General features: G+C 39.5%; 1 protein-coding gene across 4 annotated transcripts in view; it reads left to right on the top strand.

Annotated features, from left to right (window-relative positions):
- FIG4 (FIG4 phosphoinositide 5-phosphatase) overlaps positions 1 to 20,016 on the top strand; it is a 150,686-nt gene that overhangs the window by 9,316 nt on the left and 121,354 nt on the right. For 2 of the 4 annotated variants that reach the window (XM_066373481.1, XM_066373480.1), the window contains exons 2-4: positions 7,597 to 7,695; positions 9,703 to 9,826; positions 18,652 to 18,808. In XM_066373481.1, coding sequence (XP_066229578.1) covers positions 7,597 to 7,695; positions 9,703 to 9,826; positions 18,652 to 18,808 — 380 coding nt within the window. Of the gene's footprint in view, positions 1 to 7,596; positions 7,696 to 9,702; positions 9,827 to 10,001; positions 10,181 to 18,651; positions 18,809 to 20,016 lie in introns of those variants that run through there. The other 2 variants (XM_066373483.1, XM_066373482.1) reach the window with 2 other exon arrangements.

The raw sequence follows: 20,016 nt of genomic DNA, 5'->3' as shown, positions 1-20,016 counted from the left end.
CAGACCAGTACCAGTCCGCGGCCCGGGGGTTGGGGACCGCTGGACTAAATGATATAAGGTGGGAGAGTGAAGCATAACTGATTTGGAAGGTGTGGTTGGAGGTACCAGAGATTCACACTTGTTTCCAGAAGGAATTGGGAACTTACGTATCAGTAAAGTTCTGAATCTGTAAAGAGTGAACTCGGAACTATCCCCCTTTTTAAAAAATTTAAAAAATAATAATTTTTAGAGAGAAAGGAAGGGAGAGAGAGAGAAAGAGAAAGAGACAGGAACATTAAGCTGTTCTTGTATGTGCCTGGGGATCGAACTGGCAACCTTTGTGCTTTGGGATGATGCTCTACCAATGAAGTTATCTGGCCAGGGCTGGAGACATCCCTTTTGACTGCCAGGGACCCATTTCCCTTTCTGGGCTGCATTAGTGATTATTGCTGGAATAAGTGGGAAGGCAGGCCTGAAATACTGTTGGATTGTGAGAAGTAACTTCACGGTGATCTTTAAAAAAAGAATACCTTTATTCTGAAGGTTCAAGTGAAGGTTAACATTAATTGAAGCTGTCAGACAACCGAAAATTTCTTCTATTTCAAGAAGATTGATATTCTTCTCTCAGATGTAAAGTGAGTGATTAATTAGCCTGTCATTATAAAAGGAGATAATAATGTTAGTGGATACTGCTTTTCCTGTTAAATGGGTTACCTATTATATTCTATTTGGAGTTCATGTATATATTTTAGAAACATATTCATCTTCTACTGAGTCACCACAGTTAAAGTTACATACTGAAATTTTAAACATCCTCTTGAATATTGATGCTTAACTTCTGAAAACTCAAGATTATTTCTGTCTTAAAGGACATTTTAATATAGCTTTTTTTTTTTTTGTATACTAATTCTCCACCCTAACCCCTGTTCTCTCTCCCCCCACATATCCACAAATTCACACACAAAGGTGTCCCTAGCAGAGGTGATTCATTCATGGCTTCAGGTATGAACGCATTCAGGCAGTCCAGCTGATGCAGGCCTGATTTATGGAAATCCTGCACTCTTCAATGACCTCTCTCTTTCCTTCTCTGCTGCTTTTGGGCATTTTGTTTACCTCCTTTTCCACCTTCACCACTTGAACTTCAGGCTGCTAGTACTTGAGATGATCTTTCCTTCCTTCTATAATCCCTAGTTCTTACTAAGAATTTAGAATGAATTCAGCCTCAACTTTTCCAAATATGTAAACCTCCTCTCAATACCTTCATACACATTAGGTATTCTTATCGGTTTCATTTTCTTACAGCAATGGCTCCTATCTGGACTGGTTTCTCCCAAGGCCCAAAGCACGGCTGGTGTGCTGCTCCCTTCACCACCATCCTACAGCCTCTTGTGATAATGTCCTTATTTCCCCAGATCCTGTGTCTTTCTCTTTCTCGATTTTTTCCCTCATTTTGGTGGAGCACCTCTTCCATTGCTTCATGAGAAAATGTGCATGGACAGTAATTATTTTGAGCCCGTGCATGTGTGAAAATGTCCACTTCCTATCCTCACATTTGATAGACTTGATGTTACATTAAAGATTGAAATTGTCTCTTAAAATTTTGAAGGAATTATATCCCTGTCTTTCACCTTACAGTGTTGCTGTTGAGAATGTTTAATGTTATTCTATCTTGATCTTTGGTTTGAAGCCTGTTTTTTCCACTTTAGAAGCTTGTGCTTCTTTTTATCTTTAGTTTTCTGGAATTTTACATTTCTGCCTCCAGAGATAAGAGATTCCACAGATTTCCACACCTTTTGGAGGTTCTGTGATGTTAATTGAATTGCTTCTTGATTTCCCCACTGCCAGCTCAGGTATGTTTTTTAGTTTTAAATGATTTTTTTTTTTTTTTTTGCCACTGTCTTTTTCATTCTTCCTTTTGTCCTTCAGAGTTGATTTAAAAATCAAACATTTGGCCCTAGCTGGCTAGCTCAGTTGGTTAGAGAGCATTATCCTGATATGTCAGCATTGAGGGTTTGATCCCCAGTCATGGCACATACAAGAATCAACCAATGAATGCATAAATAAGTGAAACAACAAATCAGTGTTTCTCTCTCTAAAATCAATCAATAAATAAAATTAAAAAAGCATAAAAAACTTCACTATAGTTTTTGTGCGTTGTTCGGGTGGAACGGAGGTGCTCACTCTTCCATCTTTACACCAGAAGACTACCCATTTGTTCTTCAGCCAGCGCTGTCATGGATTTTGCCTCCACTTTGTCACTGAGACTGCCCACAGATGGGCCACTCACAAGTTCCTACTATCAAATTCTTTGGGCACTTCTCTCTCATCAACCTTGACCTCTCAGCTGTGTTTGATGTGGATATGACTGCTCCTTCCTTTTCCAAATGGTCACCTCCCTTTGCTTTGATGACTACGCTGTCCTGGTTTTTCCCTAAACACTGGCCCTTCCTTTTGTTACCAGTAAAGGGACCGGGCCCTTTGGGTCTGCCTAGGGTCAGCCAGTAGTGTGTGGATTCTTGACTTCGTACAGGAAAAATTTCACAACATGTGTCCAGGTGATTTTGAGAATAAATTTAATAAAGCTGGGGACAGTGAAACAAGGAAGGGCCTAGGATGGAAGAAGCAACAGGAGAGCCTAGGTGGGGCTGCTTTGGCTCACTGGGAAGTCAGAGAAAAGGGGGCCTTGGAGACAGGCTCAGGGGGTGAGCCCGAGCAAGCTGCCACTGCCCACTGCTTTCCTGGTTGCAAGTCTTGTGAGGACCCTTGGAGTTTAGGAGATCTATATCTACGTGTGGGGGAAGGAAAGGGGACAGGAGAGGGAAAGGCCTGGGCATACCCCCAGGAGGGAGAGCGTGCTGCGTCCTCTGTCCTGTCGTCTTTTAAGGATGAGATCTTAGGGGAGGTTCCAGGAGAGGATCTCAATAGAATATTCAATAGCTCTTCAAGTGTGTAGTTTTCGAGCTGTGGTCTCCACTGATTTGTCTGTGCCAGGGCAGGGAGTCATTAGTCAGTGCAGCTGGTCCTGAGGTCAGCTGTGGCATCACTTGTCTGGTTTTGCTGGTTTTCTGGGCCAGGAGCTGAAATACAACTGAGGCCTAGATGTTATCCCTAGGGGTGAATGCTTAAGGGATATTCTCTGGCCCCCTTGTTCTTTCCCCCTCTAAGGGGGTCTAGCCCACATGACTAGCAACATGGCAGGGAAGGAGAGGTCAGGGGAGGGTTTAAATAGCATGATCAGGGATATGAAATCAGGAGGTCTAAACCACCTGACCAGCAATATGCTAGTGGAGGAAAGGTTACGCTGGGAGGTAGGTCCTTGTCTTCCCAATTTTGCCCGTTGCTGGGCACCTGGAGCTTTCACCCTGCTGACCTGTGCTTGGCCTGTACTCCTTGCTCTGCTAGTATCTGTCTAACTTCTGTTTAACTGCCCACCACACTTTCAGTCTTCTCAGCTGGTTCCTTCCTATATCCAGCCTCTAAATAATGCAGTGCTTCAGCCTAGTTTTGGGGTTCTGTCTCTTCCTTCACTCTTCCTAGTAGGTTTAAGTCCGTTCCATGACTTTAAATACCATATAGGTGCTGATAACACCCACTGAGACCTCTCCTTTGAGCTCCAGATTCATATCAAGTTCCCATTTGATCTCTTTGGGCATTTGTAAACAGAACTCTTGGTTTACCCTTAAACCTGTTTGTTCTTCACTCATTTTCACAACAGTAAGTGGTACGGCTATCTAGCTAGTTACCCAAACAAAAGTAATTGTATCAATTAGTCTTTTTTCTTTTTTATTCTAATCCATCAACAAGTTATATCTCCAAAATCTATCTTTAATTTATTTTTTCCCTCAGGTGTCTAACTTAGTGCCTGACACATATGAGACATTCATTAGTAATTAGTCAAATGAATGATGCCAATGGAATGCTAGGAAAATTGATACAAAAAATGTGAACTCCTTAAACATGTTGAGGTCATGAAAGACAAAGACAGGGGGACTATTCTAGATGAAAAGATTTTTTAAAAAGATGTAGTAACCAAATGCAATGGATGACCTGTGATTGGATTCTGGTTTTTAAAAATAAAGGATATTATAGGGACACTTGGGGAAATTTAAGTATTGATTGTATGTAGATAATATTGTAATATATGGGAGGATGTCCTTGTATCTTGTCCTTATTTTTAGGAATTACAAATTGAGGTTTTTAGGGGTGATGTGTTATGATACCTGTAACTCATTGTCAAATGGGTCAGAAGAAAAAACATTATCTCAAGAGAGAGGGAGAGAGGGATTAAACAAATGTGGCAAAATGTGAACAAATATCTAGGCGAAAGGTATGTGAGGTTTCATTGTATATTCTGTTTATCTTAATGTAGGCTTGAAAATTTTCCAAAATAGAAAATTTGGAAAAATAAGCAATGGAGAAGAATTTAAGGAAGATATTTCAGGACAATTTTTAGGCCCCAAAATGCTAAAATCCATTTTGTGTGAAAGTCAGTGATCAACTGCCCACTAGAGGGCAGTGCATGAGAGTGGTCCTGTCCACAGCAGGCCCTCTGAGGTTTTTTTTCTCCACATAACTGACTCCACATGAGGTCGCTCTTCACTGCACAAAACATTTTTAGGACGCTTGGACCACTTCAGAAGAGAGAAAATGCAGATAGTTAGACCGCTTCCTGCTTCTTTCTGCTCAGATCTGCTGTGTATTCTGTGGCTTTTGGCTTTGGCTCGCTCCTCCTCTGCTTCTCAGAGGCTTTGGAGTGGTCTGGTTATGGGCGGTGTAGATCTGTCCTCCTATGTGTCTGTTCCGAAAGCCAGTAATGCATTTGCCCACTAGAATCTCAGGAGTTTTATGTGTCTTTTTATTACAGACTGCCAAGTCATAGTCCTGCTGCAATTGATCTTTAGGTTTCCTAGGATCTATTAAAATTATGGGAATTCCATTCAGGGATTTTAGTTCCCTTAAAGCTGTGATGTGCCTCCTAACTGAGTGGTTGACTAAAAAGGGCTATCTTTCTGTGTGCTTACACAAAAAAGATGGGTTAGTGTAACTGTTCTGGAAAGATACCCAGCAAATGAAATGGTTAGTCTGTGGTAGGTGGTGGTTCTTTCACCTAACATTTACCCAGTGCCTGTGGAACCAGACTGTGTGACTGGGTTAGAATGAAAAAGCCACAGAGGTTAGGGTGTTAGCCCCCGTCTCCTGAGCTGCGTATAATTAGGTGAAGGGTGCAGACATGCCCCTAATCAAATTTAGACAAGGCCTTCTAAATTTAGATAGGAATGAAAGTGCTTTGGTGGGGCAGGCAATGATGAGAGCATTGTTGTAGGTGGAGATGGCAGGTCATCACTTGTTATATTTTGGCTCTGTATATTAGAGGGCCATAATTGCTCTGACCTTCCTCAAATGAATTAAGTGCGCCTCTGTGTCGTCTAGTTCATACCTCTGTTATAGCCTGCTAGTCATGTTTGTTGATTTGCATGGTCTTCTCTCCTGAGAACAAATACTGATTACTAATAGATTTGCACATTCTTCCATTTTCTGGTTCCATTCTGGTTCTGCACATGCATGCTTTTCTTCCTCTGGGATGCTCCTCTTCTCCCTGAGTTTTTTGTTTGTTTGTGGTCCTTTTTTTCAATATAATAACATAGACTTGCCGTCTTACAAATAAAGGAGAGAAAAGGAACTAACACTCATTGAGTGCTTTCTTTCTGTTGAACACTATTTACTGTTAAGTGTTTTATGAGCATTTTGTCTCTTTTTTTTTTTTAAGGTTGGGCTTGGGAGGACTTTTTTTTTAAAGATTTTATTTATTCATTATAGAGAGGAGAGAGAGAGAGAGAGAGAGAGAGAGAGAGAGAGAGAAAGAGGGACAGGGGGGAGGAGCAGGAAGCATCAACTCCCATATGTGCCTTGACCAGGTAAGCCCAGGGTTTTGAACCGGCAACCTCAGCGTTTCCAGGTTGACGCTTTATCCACTGCGCCACCACAGGTCAGGCATTTTGTCTCTTAATCTTGTCTTTCTAATACACACACCAGCCTCTTCCACTTCATGCCTTTGCACTTGCTATTTCCTCACTTAGGAACTGTTTTTCCTGAAGTCCTCAAGAAGGTGGCTCCCTTTTCTGCTAACAAACATGTATAGTTTACAAACCATTCTTCTGAGTTAATTTTATTATGTCGGTTACCCTTCCACTCTCAGTGGCGGTATGGCCTCAGGGAAGGAATGAGCTGAGGCCAGCTGAGAACCTTTTATGTCCTCCCTCTCCCTGTCTCCCTGCCCTTCTAGCTGCTTCCCTAAGGTAGTTTACTAATTTTTATTAGAATTCCTTTTTTCCCACCTCATTATAACAGGTACTGTCATCCAGACTTGACTTCTTCTAGGAGATGAGAAATTGATTCATTGCCTTGGTTAGCTTTCCTCTTGAGACAGACTAATCCAGCACCTAACATATAATTTTGTTCTTTATAACCAGAAGCCTAGATCGGACCTTTATAAACAGGTATATTCTCAGTAAGAAAAAAAAAAAGCATTTATTCCTACATATTTTTGTTAAAACAATAAAACCAAGTGCTCATATCCTGATATATAGTAAAATCTTACCCATCCCTGAAGGCTCAGTGCAGGTCCTGACTCTGCTGACATTCTCTGAATTTGTAGTAACCCACATTAATCTTTCCTGCTTTGAATTGTTTGCTCATTTATCTGGAGAATTTTATTTAATTGCTTTGTGTATCTGTAATCTCATTTGACCAAAAAAATGGTAAGATGCCGGTTGATTGTGGCAATGTCTTCTCACTTTTTGCAGTTTTGAAAATGTGCCACATTTTAAAGGATATTTTTGAAGCAAAATATCTTTCAATAATTTATTATTGGAGTTTTACTTATTTTCTTAAATGCAACTTTAATATTATTCATGTTGTTTAATTAGATCTTCTTAAATGAATTCTCATTTAAAGGTAAGATTGGTATTTTTCTACAGTTTAATTATTCCTTCTTTTCTCAGTATTCATATAAGAAGACCAATATGTTCAGGTATAATGCTCCAGGGAAGTGTTTCAGAAAAGAAAGAGTATTAATTATTTCTTGTAGCTTATCTATAAAAAGCCATTTGGGAAAGTACACTCATTTTAATCTTTTATAAGGACTTTGGGGTGGATTTTTATAGTAGCTATATTAAAGTCATTTTCAGTCTTCTATAGAAAATTTTAAAAGATTTATTTGATAAAATATCAATATTTTAATAGTGACAATTGTCTCAGCATTTCTAATTATATGTTGAGCTTTCTAATTCTTACTAGAGCTGCTCCTTCCTGGAAAAGATTAAACATCAGTCTCCCATCAGTTAGGCTAATCTCTGTATAATATAATTAAATTCATCTGACCTGGTTATTGGGTACGTTTTAGATATCAGACTGATGTTTCCACCACTAAGAATATTTCAGTGTTCAAATTGACCTTTTGAATCAGCCTTTTTTTAATCTGCCAGTTAACAAATATTTATTTTAAAAAGTAATCTCACTTTATTAATGTACTTAATTTCAAAAAGTGAAGTAGTTATTAAATGTGTGTAAAGCAGAATGCCTTAGAAAAGAACTAATGACATTCCTTTTTATTTATAGAGGTACTTTCTAGTTGGGAGCAATCATGCAGAAACAAAATACCGAGTTTTGAAAATTGACAGAACAGAACCAAAGGATTTGGTCATAATTGATGATAGGGTAAGTATCTTGCAAACCTGCACACAAGCAGCAACTTTTATACTTGTTTGAAGGATGTGAAATATCTTTGCACCTTCTAGAGGTATATAATTTTATTATTATGCATTTAAAAATTACAGGTATTTTTCATGGTTGGCTAGAGTTTGAATCTCTCATGTGGTTTCTAGAAATTATTGATGTGCAATAGTATGGCAGGATTGCACTTTGTTTCTCAATTTGATTGTTCTACAAAGCAAACCCTTTTGATAAGGTAAGAATATATTTTCTTAAAGAGGTGACATTTTAATAAGTCAATTAACTCTTACCATTCATCTATTAAAGAAATGATTTAATACTGTGCTTCAATATGAAAGTACTTGAAGTCAGAGAGGACTTCTATACCGCAGACTTTATTATGCTGCTAAAAATCACCTGTTGTCCCTCTTTTGATGACTTGCTATGCACTAGGGGAAAGTTAAGCTGTTTTTACCCAGATGTTATATTATCCAGAGCCAGGAATATGAGACTTAATTCAGGTGGCACAAAAACACGAGGCCATTAGTCAAAAGGGAAATACATGTGGTGGTGGTAAACAGTTCCTTTGAACTCTTTCAGTGAGAGGGACTAACTTATCCTTTGTATTAAAGTTTCTATCTGTGAATATTGCTGACTTCATATGGATTTCTGGTTTTTGAAAGATATTGATACCTACAGTTTGGAACTCATTTTCACTAAGCTCTTGCAAAATTATTTTCTGTGTTATAATAACTTTAGATCAGTTCTATTTTGTGATTTCCTATCCTCCCAGGTGTTGTGGTCTTACCCACTGTTTAAATCTGGGAATTTGTATTAATATAATATAATAATTCCTGGCTTTATTTGAGGCTGGGAATGGTTGATCAGGGTTCTCTTTGAGAAGCTAGGAAAAGCTATGGGTCTTCTTATAAAAATGTATATATACAATTATAACCAAAAGTTTGCATGCAATTTTTTTTTTTTTTTTTTTTGTATTTTTCTGAAGCTGGAAACGGGGAGAGACAGTTAGACAGACTCCCGCATGCGCCCGACCGGGATCCACCCGGCATGCCCACCAGGGGCGATGCTCTGCCCACCAGGGGGCGATGCTCTGCCCCTCCGGGGCGTTGCTCTGCCGCGACCAGAGCCACTCTAGCGCCTGGGGCAGAGGCCAAGGAGCCATCCCCAGTGCCCGGGCCATCTTTGCTCCAATGGAGCCTTGGCTGCGAGAGGGGAAGAGAGAGACAGAGAGGAAGGGGGGGGGGGGTGGAGGAGCAGATGGGCGCCTCTCCTATGTGTCCTGGCCGGGAATCGAACCAGGGTCCTCCGCACGCCAGGCTGATGCTCTACCGCTGAGCCAACTGGCCAGGGCCAAGTTTGCATGCAATTTTAAGGGGTTTACAGATTTCTTGAACTTTGTCAGTAGATTCTTTAAATCTCTAGCTCAGAAGATAAGGTTGTTTAGAGAGAAAGAGAGAGAGAAAGAGGAGAGAGGAGAATCATCAACTCATAGTTGCTTCACTTTGTTTATTGATTGCTTCTTATATGTACCTTCTTATACATGCCAGAGGGCTCAAGATGCTCCAGTGACCCTTTGTTCAAGCCAGAGACCTTGGGCTTCAAGCCAGCAACTTTGGGCTCAAGCAAGTGACCTTGGGATAATGTCGATGATCCTGCGCTCAAGCTGGCAAGCCCGCGCTCTAGCTGGCAACCTCGGGGTTTTGCACTGGGGTCCTCAGTGTCCCGGGCTCACTGTGCCACCACCGGTCAGGCAGAAGATAAGGTTTTGATACAGTTTTTTAGTATAGCAACATGATCCAATAACTACCCTTAATTGCTAATAAAGAATTTGTTGGCTTTTTAAAATTATAGTTTAGTTCTGCACTGATTTTGTACTTTCCTGTAAAATAGCTAATTATTCTTGTAGGCAACTTTTAATTTTCAGGGGTAAAGAGTAAATAATCAATGTAAAAAGTAAGCACCACCTTACAGATTAAATTTACTTATTTTTAGCATGTATATACTCCACAAGAAGTGAGAGAGCTTCTTGGCCGCTTGGATCTAGGAAACAGAACAAAGATGGGACAGAAAGGCTCCTCCGGGTTATTCCGAGCTGTTTCTGCTTTCGGTGTTGTAGGTAAGAAGGATACTTTCCCCTTACTACCTCCTCTCTTTTCTTTTTTTTTCAGTCTTCATAGACTACTTATAAATAGCTTGCAAGCCTATATAGCTTTATAATTATAACCCATGATCTTGGCATTGGTTGTTTAAAACTTTTATTATCCATCAATCAGATATCAACAGCCTTAATATACAGTACTATCTGCTCAGCACTGTACTCAGTGTTGTATAGAATATGAACAAATAATATAGAAACTATTTGCGTCTGGAAGGAGTCTGCTGTTTGGCTTGTTGAGGAATGAAAAAGTAAAAATGAGCCTGGACTGTGGACACCTGCCCTCTCGTTTATCAGCTGGAAAAGCAGACACAGGTAAAAAGCAGCTTTAAAATGAACAGGAATTTCTCTGCAGGACCTGCTGCACCATAAATTATCATGACACCTTCTTTGAATGACTACTACTGCTTTCTTACTCCCTGAGAAACCTTGTCCTCTGGAATTATAGACTATCTATAACTTCGCTGTTTAAAATTATGTTAGTGAGAGAGACATTCCCCTCTTGCCTGGATGACCTAGGTCACTCTGACACGGAGAAGCAGCCTCGATTAGTAGATAAAGGGTGTCGGGGGAAAGGAGTCCACAGCCATGCTAACTGTTGTTTCAAGGAAACAGGACCCTGAGTAGCTTCACAGTCAAGATTTGAGGATAATCACTACGTGTAATCCTGCTTTGGTTTGAGCCTCTTCATTTAAATGTTACCTAAATTGTTCTCGTAAATACTATAACTCCTTTATTTATTGATAAACAGATATAGATATGGGTTTGTGTTTTAAGGGGTCTCCTGTCTGGTTGTAGAGCATTAGTGAGTGTCCCACAGTTCCTCTAGTGTGCACTGTCCCTCATTGCAGAGGGCCAATAACCTGTATTTGCTGTACCAGGGATTTGTCCTTGGGGAGGGGGAGTTTTAGGATGATGGGATTAGGATGAGGGATGAAAACCAGTGGACGTGAAACAAATCGAAGAGTGTAATTAAGAGCCAAGCTGTGTAGTAAAAGTCAAATGGTGTTGGAGATGACGTAAGATAGGTTACTTGATCTGGAATGGCCAGGAAAGATTTCCTGGAGAACATGAGACTGGGCTGGACCCTAAAGGAGGAACAAGACTTGGATGGGTATGGAGAAGAGGGGAGAAAACTCTGGTGGGGATGACAGCAAAGGCACAGGCGTGAAAATGCCTGTGGATCCTGGAGCATTGGTGAGGTGTTGGGTGAGGCCAGTTGCTTCGGGCCTTGGAAATCCTCAAGAGCCTTATTTTTAATCTTTTTTTTTTTTTTTTTTTAACATTTAAAAAATATCTCTGTGCTTCTTAAATTTACTGGACTGTATGCAGTATTGACTGAGTGATTGGTATTTACAGATGTTAACAAAACTAGTATGGACTGACCTATGTTGTATACAAGCTGGGACAAAAGTAGGTTTATAGTTGTGAGTGTAGGAAACAGGGTTTATTCTTGTATTATTATTAATTGTATTATTTTTCCATACAAACAACTGTAAATCTACTTTTGCCCCACTCTATATTTTCAAATAGTTATATTTGTTTCTTTGATTAGCACTTTCTAGTTTGTGACTTAATATTTATGAATACTCTGATTATATTCTGTCATGTTTGAAGTTTATTTTCTCTGTGTGCTCCTGGAGCTCTTCATGTGTTATCCCTTTAGATACATTTTTTGTCTTAGGTGGCCTCTGGGGAAGACGAGAGTGGCAGATAGGAGTCGTCTTTTTAGGACTGGCCCTTTTTCTACACCTTCTGCTTGGTCTTGACAAGTCCCTTGAGGTTACTTACATATTTAATAGATAAATGTGGGTGTGTGCATATCTGTGATTGTCATGTGAGTTCATGTGTTTAAATCCCATAAATTCCACATGTTAAAATTCACCTTCTTTTACTTATATTTTAAAGAAAAAGTTGGAAATACAATGTGTCTTGTGTCTTGAATGCAGTAGGCTTAATTTAAGTATTAGTTGCTGAATACGTTAAACTTAGTCCTTTCAGTGCTGATACTTTATTGCAACTTTTTTTTAAAATAAAAATTTCCTAAGGTGTATGTAATATTGAATATCTCATCAGACAGGGTTTATTATTCAAAATTTAACTTTCTTTGATGATTAAGTATAATGAAATGAAGTTCAGTCACTGATCGGTGTTTAAAAATATACCTGCCCTTGAGTATCAAGGGTTGATTTGGGTAGTTTGCCTTCACGTTAAATGGGCCCTAGACTGCATTACTGTTTTGTAATTTAGACCGTTTTGTTTTTATGGTACTTCGGTCATTCTTAATTGTTCTTGGAATGTATGCTTTTAGCGCTATTACTTGCCTCATTTTTTTTTTTTTTCTTGTATCTTTCTGAAGCTGGAAACGGGGAGAGACAGCCAGACAGACTCCTGCATGCGCCCACCCGGCACGCCCACCAGGGGGCGATGCTCTGCCCCTCTGGGGCGTCGCTCTGCCGCGACCAGAGCCACTCTAGCGCCTGGGGCAGAGGCCAAGGAGCCATCCCCAGTGCCCGGGGCCATCTTTGCTCCAATAGAGCCTTGGCTGCTGGAGGGGAAGAGAGAGACAGAGAGGAAGGAGGGCGGGGTGGAGAAGCAAATGGGCGCTTCTCCTATGTGCCCTGGCCGGGAATCGAACCCGGGTCCCCCGCACTCCAGGCCGACGCTCTACCGCTGAGCCAACCGGCCAGGGCCTTACTTGCCTCATTTTAACCTACTGGTGACTAAGCTTGTAAAACCAGAAGCTTTATTTTAATCAATTGATAACCAAGTCTGTAGCCAGATATTTATTTGATACACAAGTATTAGTTAATAAGCTCTGGGTGAGTGCTGAAGGTGTCTCCCTGTTTCTTTAAGTGACATTCTTAGATGTCGTGGTAACTCTTTCTCAATCTGAGGCCTCTCAGTTTTGAGATTTTCAGGATGATGAAGTCACTGAAAGACTGACCTACTAGAAATGTGACACAAGATGCACTAAGTAAGCATTTACTGTTTTTGTGAAAATCCATTTTATGTATTGTAGTTCAAACATCTAAATAAAGCTTAGAATCAGTGAAGAGTAAAGAGGGAGTTAATAAAAGTCTTTGATTGGCTTTGTATGTCTTAGAAATAACAGGGGATATTAAAATAGCCAAACACAGAAACGCTTATCTTTGAAAAATGTATAGTCTGTTTGTCAAAATAATATATATGTGAAATGACTAAAATGGTAGTCTTCTAGTCTGTGGCTAAAATATTTTCTCTATTAACATTTTTCAGCATTCTTAATTTGTGAAAAAATTTTTGTTCTTCTTTTCCAGGTGAGAGGAGGGAAGATAGACAGATTCCTGCATGCACCCTGACCGGTATCCACCCGGCAACCCTCATTTAGGGCTCATGCTCTCTGCACATCTGGTGCTATGCTTGCAACCGAGTTATTTTTAGCATCTGAGGCTGAGGCTCCATGGAGCCATCCTCAGCATCTGGGGCCAGTGTGCTCAAACCAAACAAACCATGGCTTCTAGAGGAGAAGAGGGGGTGGGGGAGAGGGATGGAAAAGCAGATGGTTGCTTCTTTGTGCCCTGACAGGAATCAAACCCAGGACATCCACACGTTGAGCCGACACTCTACCACTGAGCTAACTAGCCAGGGTCATGAATAGTATTTTTGCTGGAATATTTTGGAATATTTTGGATTGTTATAATGGTTCATTTAGTTTACAGTCTATAAGAATCTAGAGCAGTGCTTCTCAACTACCTGTAGTAAAGAACCACATTTTTCCCCCATTAATATATTGCAGACCAACCAACACGTGATCCTACTGTGCAGAACTTGTCTGCACCTTCAACCACATGACTCATCACACAAGTTTAGTAATACCCACATAGTCTATGCCTTGGATGAGGCAAGTTCATTAATCATGTACAGTGGTACCTTGAGATACAGACAGACCAACATACGAATTTTTCAAGACACGAGCTGCGAGTCAGTCCATACTTTTGTTCGAGATCCGAGTGAAATTCCAAGATACAAGTCATGATTTGGGAAGCTGCCACTAGTTGGCACATTGGCACATGGGTCTAGTATCAGCAGTTTGATATACGAGTTGACTGACTTATGAGCTCGGTTACAGAATGAATTAAATTCGTATCTCAAGGTACCACTGTATTTGGATTTTGTGGCAATCTTAAATTGCTATAAACTTTCTAATTTCTTACTTTCAGTTTATTTACTTGTCTTTTTATGAGCTGGTACTAAAAGTTCATAAAACATCACTGGTCCCTAGACATGGGTTGATTAGTTCTATAGCTACAGTTACCTTGCCCATTTCTGACCTGCTCCATTGTTATTTGACAGCCAGCAGGAAGTTTGGGAAACCATTGGATGGTATAGCATCCCTTACAGAGCGGTTTATCTGGTTCTGGGCACATCAATGGAGTTGGTGACGGGTGGTCTATAGCACTTACTGCTCTTAGCTCTGTGACCCTTCCAGCTCTATTTGATACATAGCTTCAGGTCTATGACCTTTTTCTTCCTGTGTCACCCATCAAAGGATACTCTTAAGCTTTTAGTACATTGGAGGATATTGATAGAATAAGATGTGTTATTGTAGTAGACTAAGTGGTAGACTCAATACCCATAGAAATTGATTATAGATCCAAGATAATAACGAAAACAACAACAAAGTCTGAGCCTGAGACTAGTAATGGAGCAGTAGATTTGTGTTAGAGAATCACTTTGGTTCCAGAGTGTTCTGTTGTGCAAGAGCCTGAGATGTCTTGTGGAGGTTTTTCATTCTTTGCCAGAGCGCTGTTCTCCCTACAGGCTTTCAGGATAATGACTAGCTAGCTGGCCTGGTAATCTTCCTAAATTGGATATTGCATTCTTCTTTGTTGTCCGGCTGGTGGAGTCCTCTCCAGCCACAGGAACTCCACACTACTCCATCTTCTCATACTGTTCTTTTCATACATGTTTTGTTGGTGTTGTTTCAAATGATGCAGTCTTCTCTGCTTGGAGAGATGGAAATTACTTTTGCATGTTGACTTTCATTTAGGCTTCCAGGAAGTTCTCAATGAGAGTGGTCTGAGATCAGAAGTACATAGAATAAAGATGAAAAAGCTTGTTCGGTTTTCAGTATGCTAAAGTGATGAATAGGCTGACTCTTGGCAAATGTCTGTGCTGAACTGAAGTCTTTTAATTGTTGGCTAGACATATTTGATAGGAACCTTTTAAAAGAGAGACTGATATTTCCAGTTTGTGGTAAAGAAGGAATAAAATAATTTCATTCATAATATGTGAAGGCATTTGTGCTGATAGACATCTCCTTTGTGCAGTATATTTACTTTTCTTTATTCAAATTATAAAGTGAAAGGTCGAGTGAAATAGTCTAGAGCTAAAAACAAAAAATTAAAATTCAATTGAAACGCAGGTTGAAAAATATTGTTATAGAGAAGAATTTTATATAAGAGTAAATGTATAGCAAGAATAAAAGGGAACCTCATTCATTTTAGAAATATTTCTTAAACCCAATTAAGTTCTTTTTCAGTGTTTTCAAAGCCTTACTTTTGTAAGTTTTATCCATCAAAAAGTATAACTACTTCCTAACTTGCTTTTACTGAGATTGACTTGAGCTTTTTCTTTGCATTCCTATGTCCTTTAGCTTTAGTCAGGAAGTTTTTGGCTCATCTCTAGGCAAGGAAGGAATGTAAAGGAATATATTTTTAAAAAGCACTTTGTGCTTTGTGGATCACTATAAGTATTTTTCATTGTTTTAATAGTATTTTTTTCTCAGTAGTGTGGCTCTTAAACACCTTGAGGCATCTTTCTGATATATTTCAATTCATTTATGTTAATATATTCAATTATTAGTGTTTTTTTTTGGTCAGCTGAGAATAACAAGACATAGACAATAGGTATTTGTCAATTCTAGAGCAAAATCTCATTACACCAAAATTCTAGCTCAGATTTTATAGATACAACGTTCTGAGAGAGGGACAGAGAGACAGAAAACGGAGGGGGTGGGGAGTATGCATATATGCATTTGCACATAAGAAAGTTTTGAAAGATATTTCTGCTAGATATATGATTTTTGGTTGACAGTTTTTTCTTTCAGTACTTTGGATATGTTATCCCACAGCCTTTTGGCCTCCGTTGTTTCTGATGGGAAGTCAGCTGTGTATGACACTTATGTATGTGAGTGAGCTGAGGTGAAGGGGATTGGGGCCCAGTATTCCTAATCAGTCATGCTGGGGTTGAGCCTCCACTCTATGAGTAGCAGCTGGGTAGGAGAAAGGAGCCCAGTCTCAGGTGTTGCCTGGAATAGAGCTTCTGTAGCACAGCTGGAGAAATTCTGGTGACCTGTACCTCCTGAGCAGAAACCATAACCCTAGACTGCGAGCTAGGCTGAGAGGAGGGAGCACTATCTTTTTGGCTATACCTGCCTGGAGTAGATGTTCTGTCATAATGAACTGGGAGAGGGCTATGGGAGAAAAACAGGTTATGATTAAAATACCACAGACCTACTGTTCTTACCAAGATTTAGTTGATTTTCTTGAATAAATGTTTCTCCATTTAAATGTCATTAGGACAATTTTTAGAAAATTTTATTTTTTTCTTTTTTTGTAGTTTTCACCATTAATAATTGTTTCCATAAAGAAGGAGTCTGCTGAGCTCCTCACATTGCTATTTTTGGAATGACCCCCAACCACTGCTACCACCTAGATAGTTTTAATGCCCAAAGTAAAATATCTGGGGGCCAAATAATTTGACCAAGACTATATAGTAACTAATGTGTTGCTGAGAACTTAGTCTTGCTGAACATTAGTACGTATAGTCTTTCTTTAATCACCGATATAGAACATGCGTTCCTATGATTTTTTTTTTTTTTTTTTTTTTTTTTTTTGTATTTTTCTGAAGCTGGAAACGGGGAGAAACAGTCAGACAGACTCCCGCATGCACCCGACCGGGATCCACCCGGGACGCCCACCAGGGGCGATGCTCTGCCCACCAGGGGGCGATGCTCTGCCCCTCCGGGGGGTCGCTCTGCCGCAACCAGAGCCACTCTAGCACCTGAGGCAGAGGCCAAGGAGCCATCCCCAGCGCCCGGGCCATCTTTGCTCCAATGGAGCCTTGGCTGCGGGAGGGGAAGAGAGAGACAGAGAGGAAGGAGGGGGGTGGGGGTGAAGAAGCAAATGGGCGCTTCTCCTTATGTGCCCTGGCCGGGAATCGAACCCGGGTCCCCCGCACGCCAGGCCGACGCTCTACCGCTGAGCCAACCGGCCAGGGCCGCGTTCCTATGATTTGACATAAAATATAACTTTGTAATGCTCCAACATTCATAAAAAGCTTAACTATCAGAAGTGGTATTTGTGGAAGATTGCATGGAGGATATGCAATATATTGGATATATTGTTTTGCTTGCTCAGTGTCTCCACTTTTCTGGGAACTCCCCCTTCCCCATCTAAACCTTGTTATTGTATAAATAAGGAGCTTCCAGTGAATGTGACTTTATTTCGTGGCCACAGTTGATTAGTCGAGGGCTGGGCACCCAACCCATGTTGGGCCAGTTCAAGTCCTTCCCTAGGAATTCTGGAACTGAACATCATACAAAAGTTAGAAGTTTTTAGTTGTAAAACCTAGAGTTATTCTTAGCTTTGTTTCCCACTACGTGATCCAGAGAAGTGGAGGAGCCTGGTCTGTTGAGAGAGATAAGAATAGAGCACATGTTCAAAAATGTGACTTGATGAAGTTTTTTTCTGAGGCCCAATCATATTGATTGCCCATTGGTGTCATGAATCACCTCAGTATCCTTAATATTCCTGTTTTGGTTTTTGTTTTTCTTAGTGAGTGAGAGAGACAGACAGGAAGGGAGGGAGATGAGAAGCATCCATTCTACATTGCGGCATCTTAGCTGTTCATTTATTGCTTTCCCACATGTGCCTTTTCCCTGGGGGCTCCAGCCAAGCCAGTGACCCCTTGCTCAAGCCAGCGACCTTGGCCTTTAGGACAGGGACCTTTGGGCTCAAGACACTGACCTATGGGGTTTCCCCATGCTCAAGCTTGGATGAGCCTGCACTCAAGCTGGTGACCTCAGGGTTTAGAACCTGGGTCCTCAGCGTCCCAGGATAACCCTCTATCCACTGTGCCACCTCCTAGTCAGGCTAATATTCCTTTTTTAAAAGCTGATTCAATTTGGACTTTGCCGCTAGTAATCAATAGTCAGTTAAGTTTGTTGGTACTTATAAGCTACATATTTCAAAGTACTTTTCTCAGAACATTTATCCATTGGTTAATTTCTTTTTTTAAAAAGGGGATGAGGTTTCATGATTAAACAAATCAAGGAAAATGCTTAGTTTTTATCCTTCATTGAGATTCACAGTGCATGTTAGCATATTATTGTACTATATATTTCTAAGAATGTATGTGGTTTTTGTTTTAAAATAAATATTTTTCCTAATGTATATTGGGTTATTTTATATCTATATGTAAAAAACATACTATGAGAGTTACAATCTTAGCCATTTTTCAGTGCGCAGTACAGTGGTGTTAACTATATGTACCTTGTACAACAGATTTCTAGACTTTTCATCTTGCAAAATTAAAACGCTATACCCATTGAACAACAACTCCTTTTAGTCATGTATATATTTTTGCTTGCAGCACCTCAGTCCTGTAGGGAATGAGACTAGATATAAGAGTAAATGAGTGAAGTAAAATTGTTTAGAGTAAGATTTTTAAGTCAATATAGATAATTCTAGAGAATAATTCTAATATGATTAAAAACTTGTACTTACCTTTTCTGTTTGTAGGTTTTGTCAGATTTTTAGAAGGCTATTATATTGTGTTAATAACTAAAAGGAGGAAGATGGCAGATATTGGAGGTCATGCAATATATAAGATTGAAGATACAAATATGATCTATATACCCAATGATTCTGTACGAATTTCTCATCCTGATGAAGCTAGGTATGTGCTGGTGGTAACTACTATATTTTTTAAATTTAGTTAATCAATTAGAAAACAAAATACAGTCAAAAGATTATAAATGTCATGTTAAAAATGTAAAATATTGACTCAGAATTCTATAGCATTTGTTCAAGGGCTATTAAAAACTTCCATGATAACAACTGATTCAAGTGAGGATTAACAATGGCTGCTGAAACCATTAGGTGTGAGGTTATTATTGAGATACAGAATATTCATTCAGTCTCAGTAAATACTGTATGCATCTATTATCTACAAATGCAAACATACTTAACTAAATGATCAAACTCAGCATCACCAATGATGAGACAAAACTGACATTATTTGCCTCTTATTGTAAAACAATGGGAAGGCTACAGATTACCTGTGTAGTTTTCCTGCTTAAAATACTCTACTTGAATCTAAGCATAAGGATATAATCCATTGTGTAGGACATTTTGTAGGATAGTTGGTTCGGGCTCTTCAAAAGTGTCAATGGCATCAAAGACAGAAAAAGCCAGACTGTTCTAAAATTTAGAACACACATGGCAGTCAAATGCAACACTTGAATTTCTTTTGAATTCTTGATTAAAACGTGTGCATGCATGTGTGTGCATGTGCACACAGAGCCATTGAGGACTTAATTGGGATAGGTTGTATATGGATTATAGACTGGGTAAAATTGAATCAATATTAAATTTTAGGAAATTGTTTATGTTCATAATAGATATATGCTAAAATATTTAGGAGTGAGGTGTCATCATGTTGCCACTTACTAAAAATGATTTAGAAAAATGTGTATTTAAAGAATGAATGTATATGTGTATATATAAGGAGAGATTTAATTAACAGTAAAGGTGAAGGTCATACTGGTGTTATTGTACTATTTTTTCCCCCAATTTTTTTGAAATCTTCAAAAAGTTTGGGGAGCCTGACCTGTGGTGGCGCAGTGGATAGAGCTTTGACTTAGAATGCTGAGGTTGCTAGTTCAAAACTCTGGGCTTGCCCGGTCAAGGCACTAATGGGAGTTGATGCTTCTTGCTCCTATCCCTTTCCCTCTCTCTCTCTTCTTTTTAAAATGAATAAATAAAATATTTAAAAATAGGAAAAGAAAAATGTTTAGGGAGAAATCAGTGGAGCTTTGATAATGTGGGAAAAGGCTATTACTAGTTTGATAGAGAAAAGAATACAATTAATTTATTTTAATAAGT

This window comes from Saccopteryx leptura, chromosome 3, assembly GCF_036850995.1.
Source record: "Saccopteryx leptura isolate mSacLep1 chromosome 3, mSacLep1_pri_phased_curated, whole genome shotgun sequence".
Lineage (NCBI taxonomy): Eukaryota > Metazoa > Chordata > Mammalia > Chiroptera > Emballonuridae > Saccopteryx > Saccopteryx leptura.
This window is presented reverse-complemented; position numbering and strand designations above follow the sequence as displayed.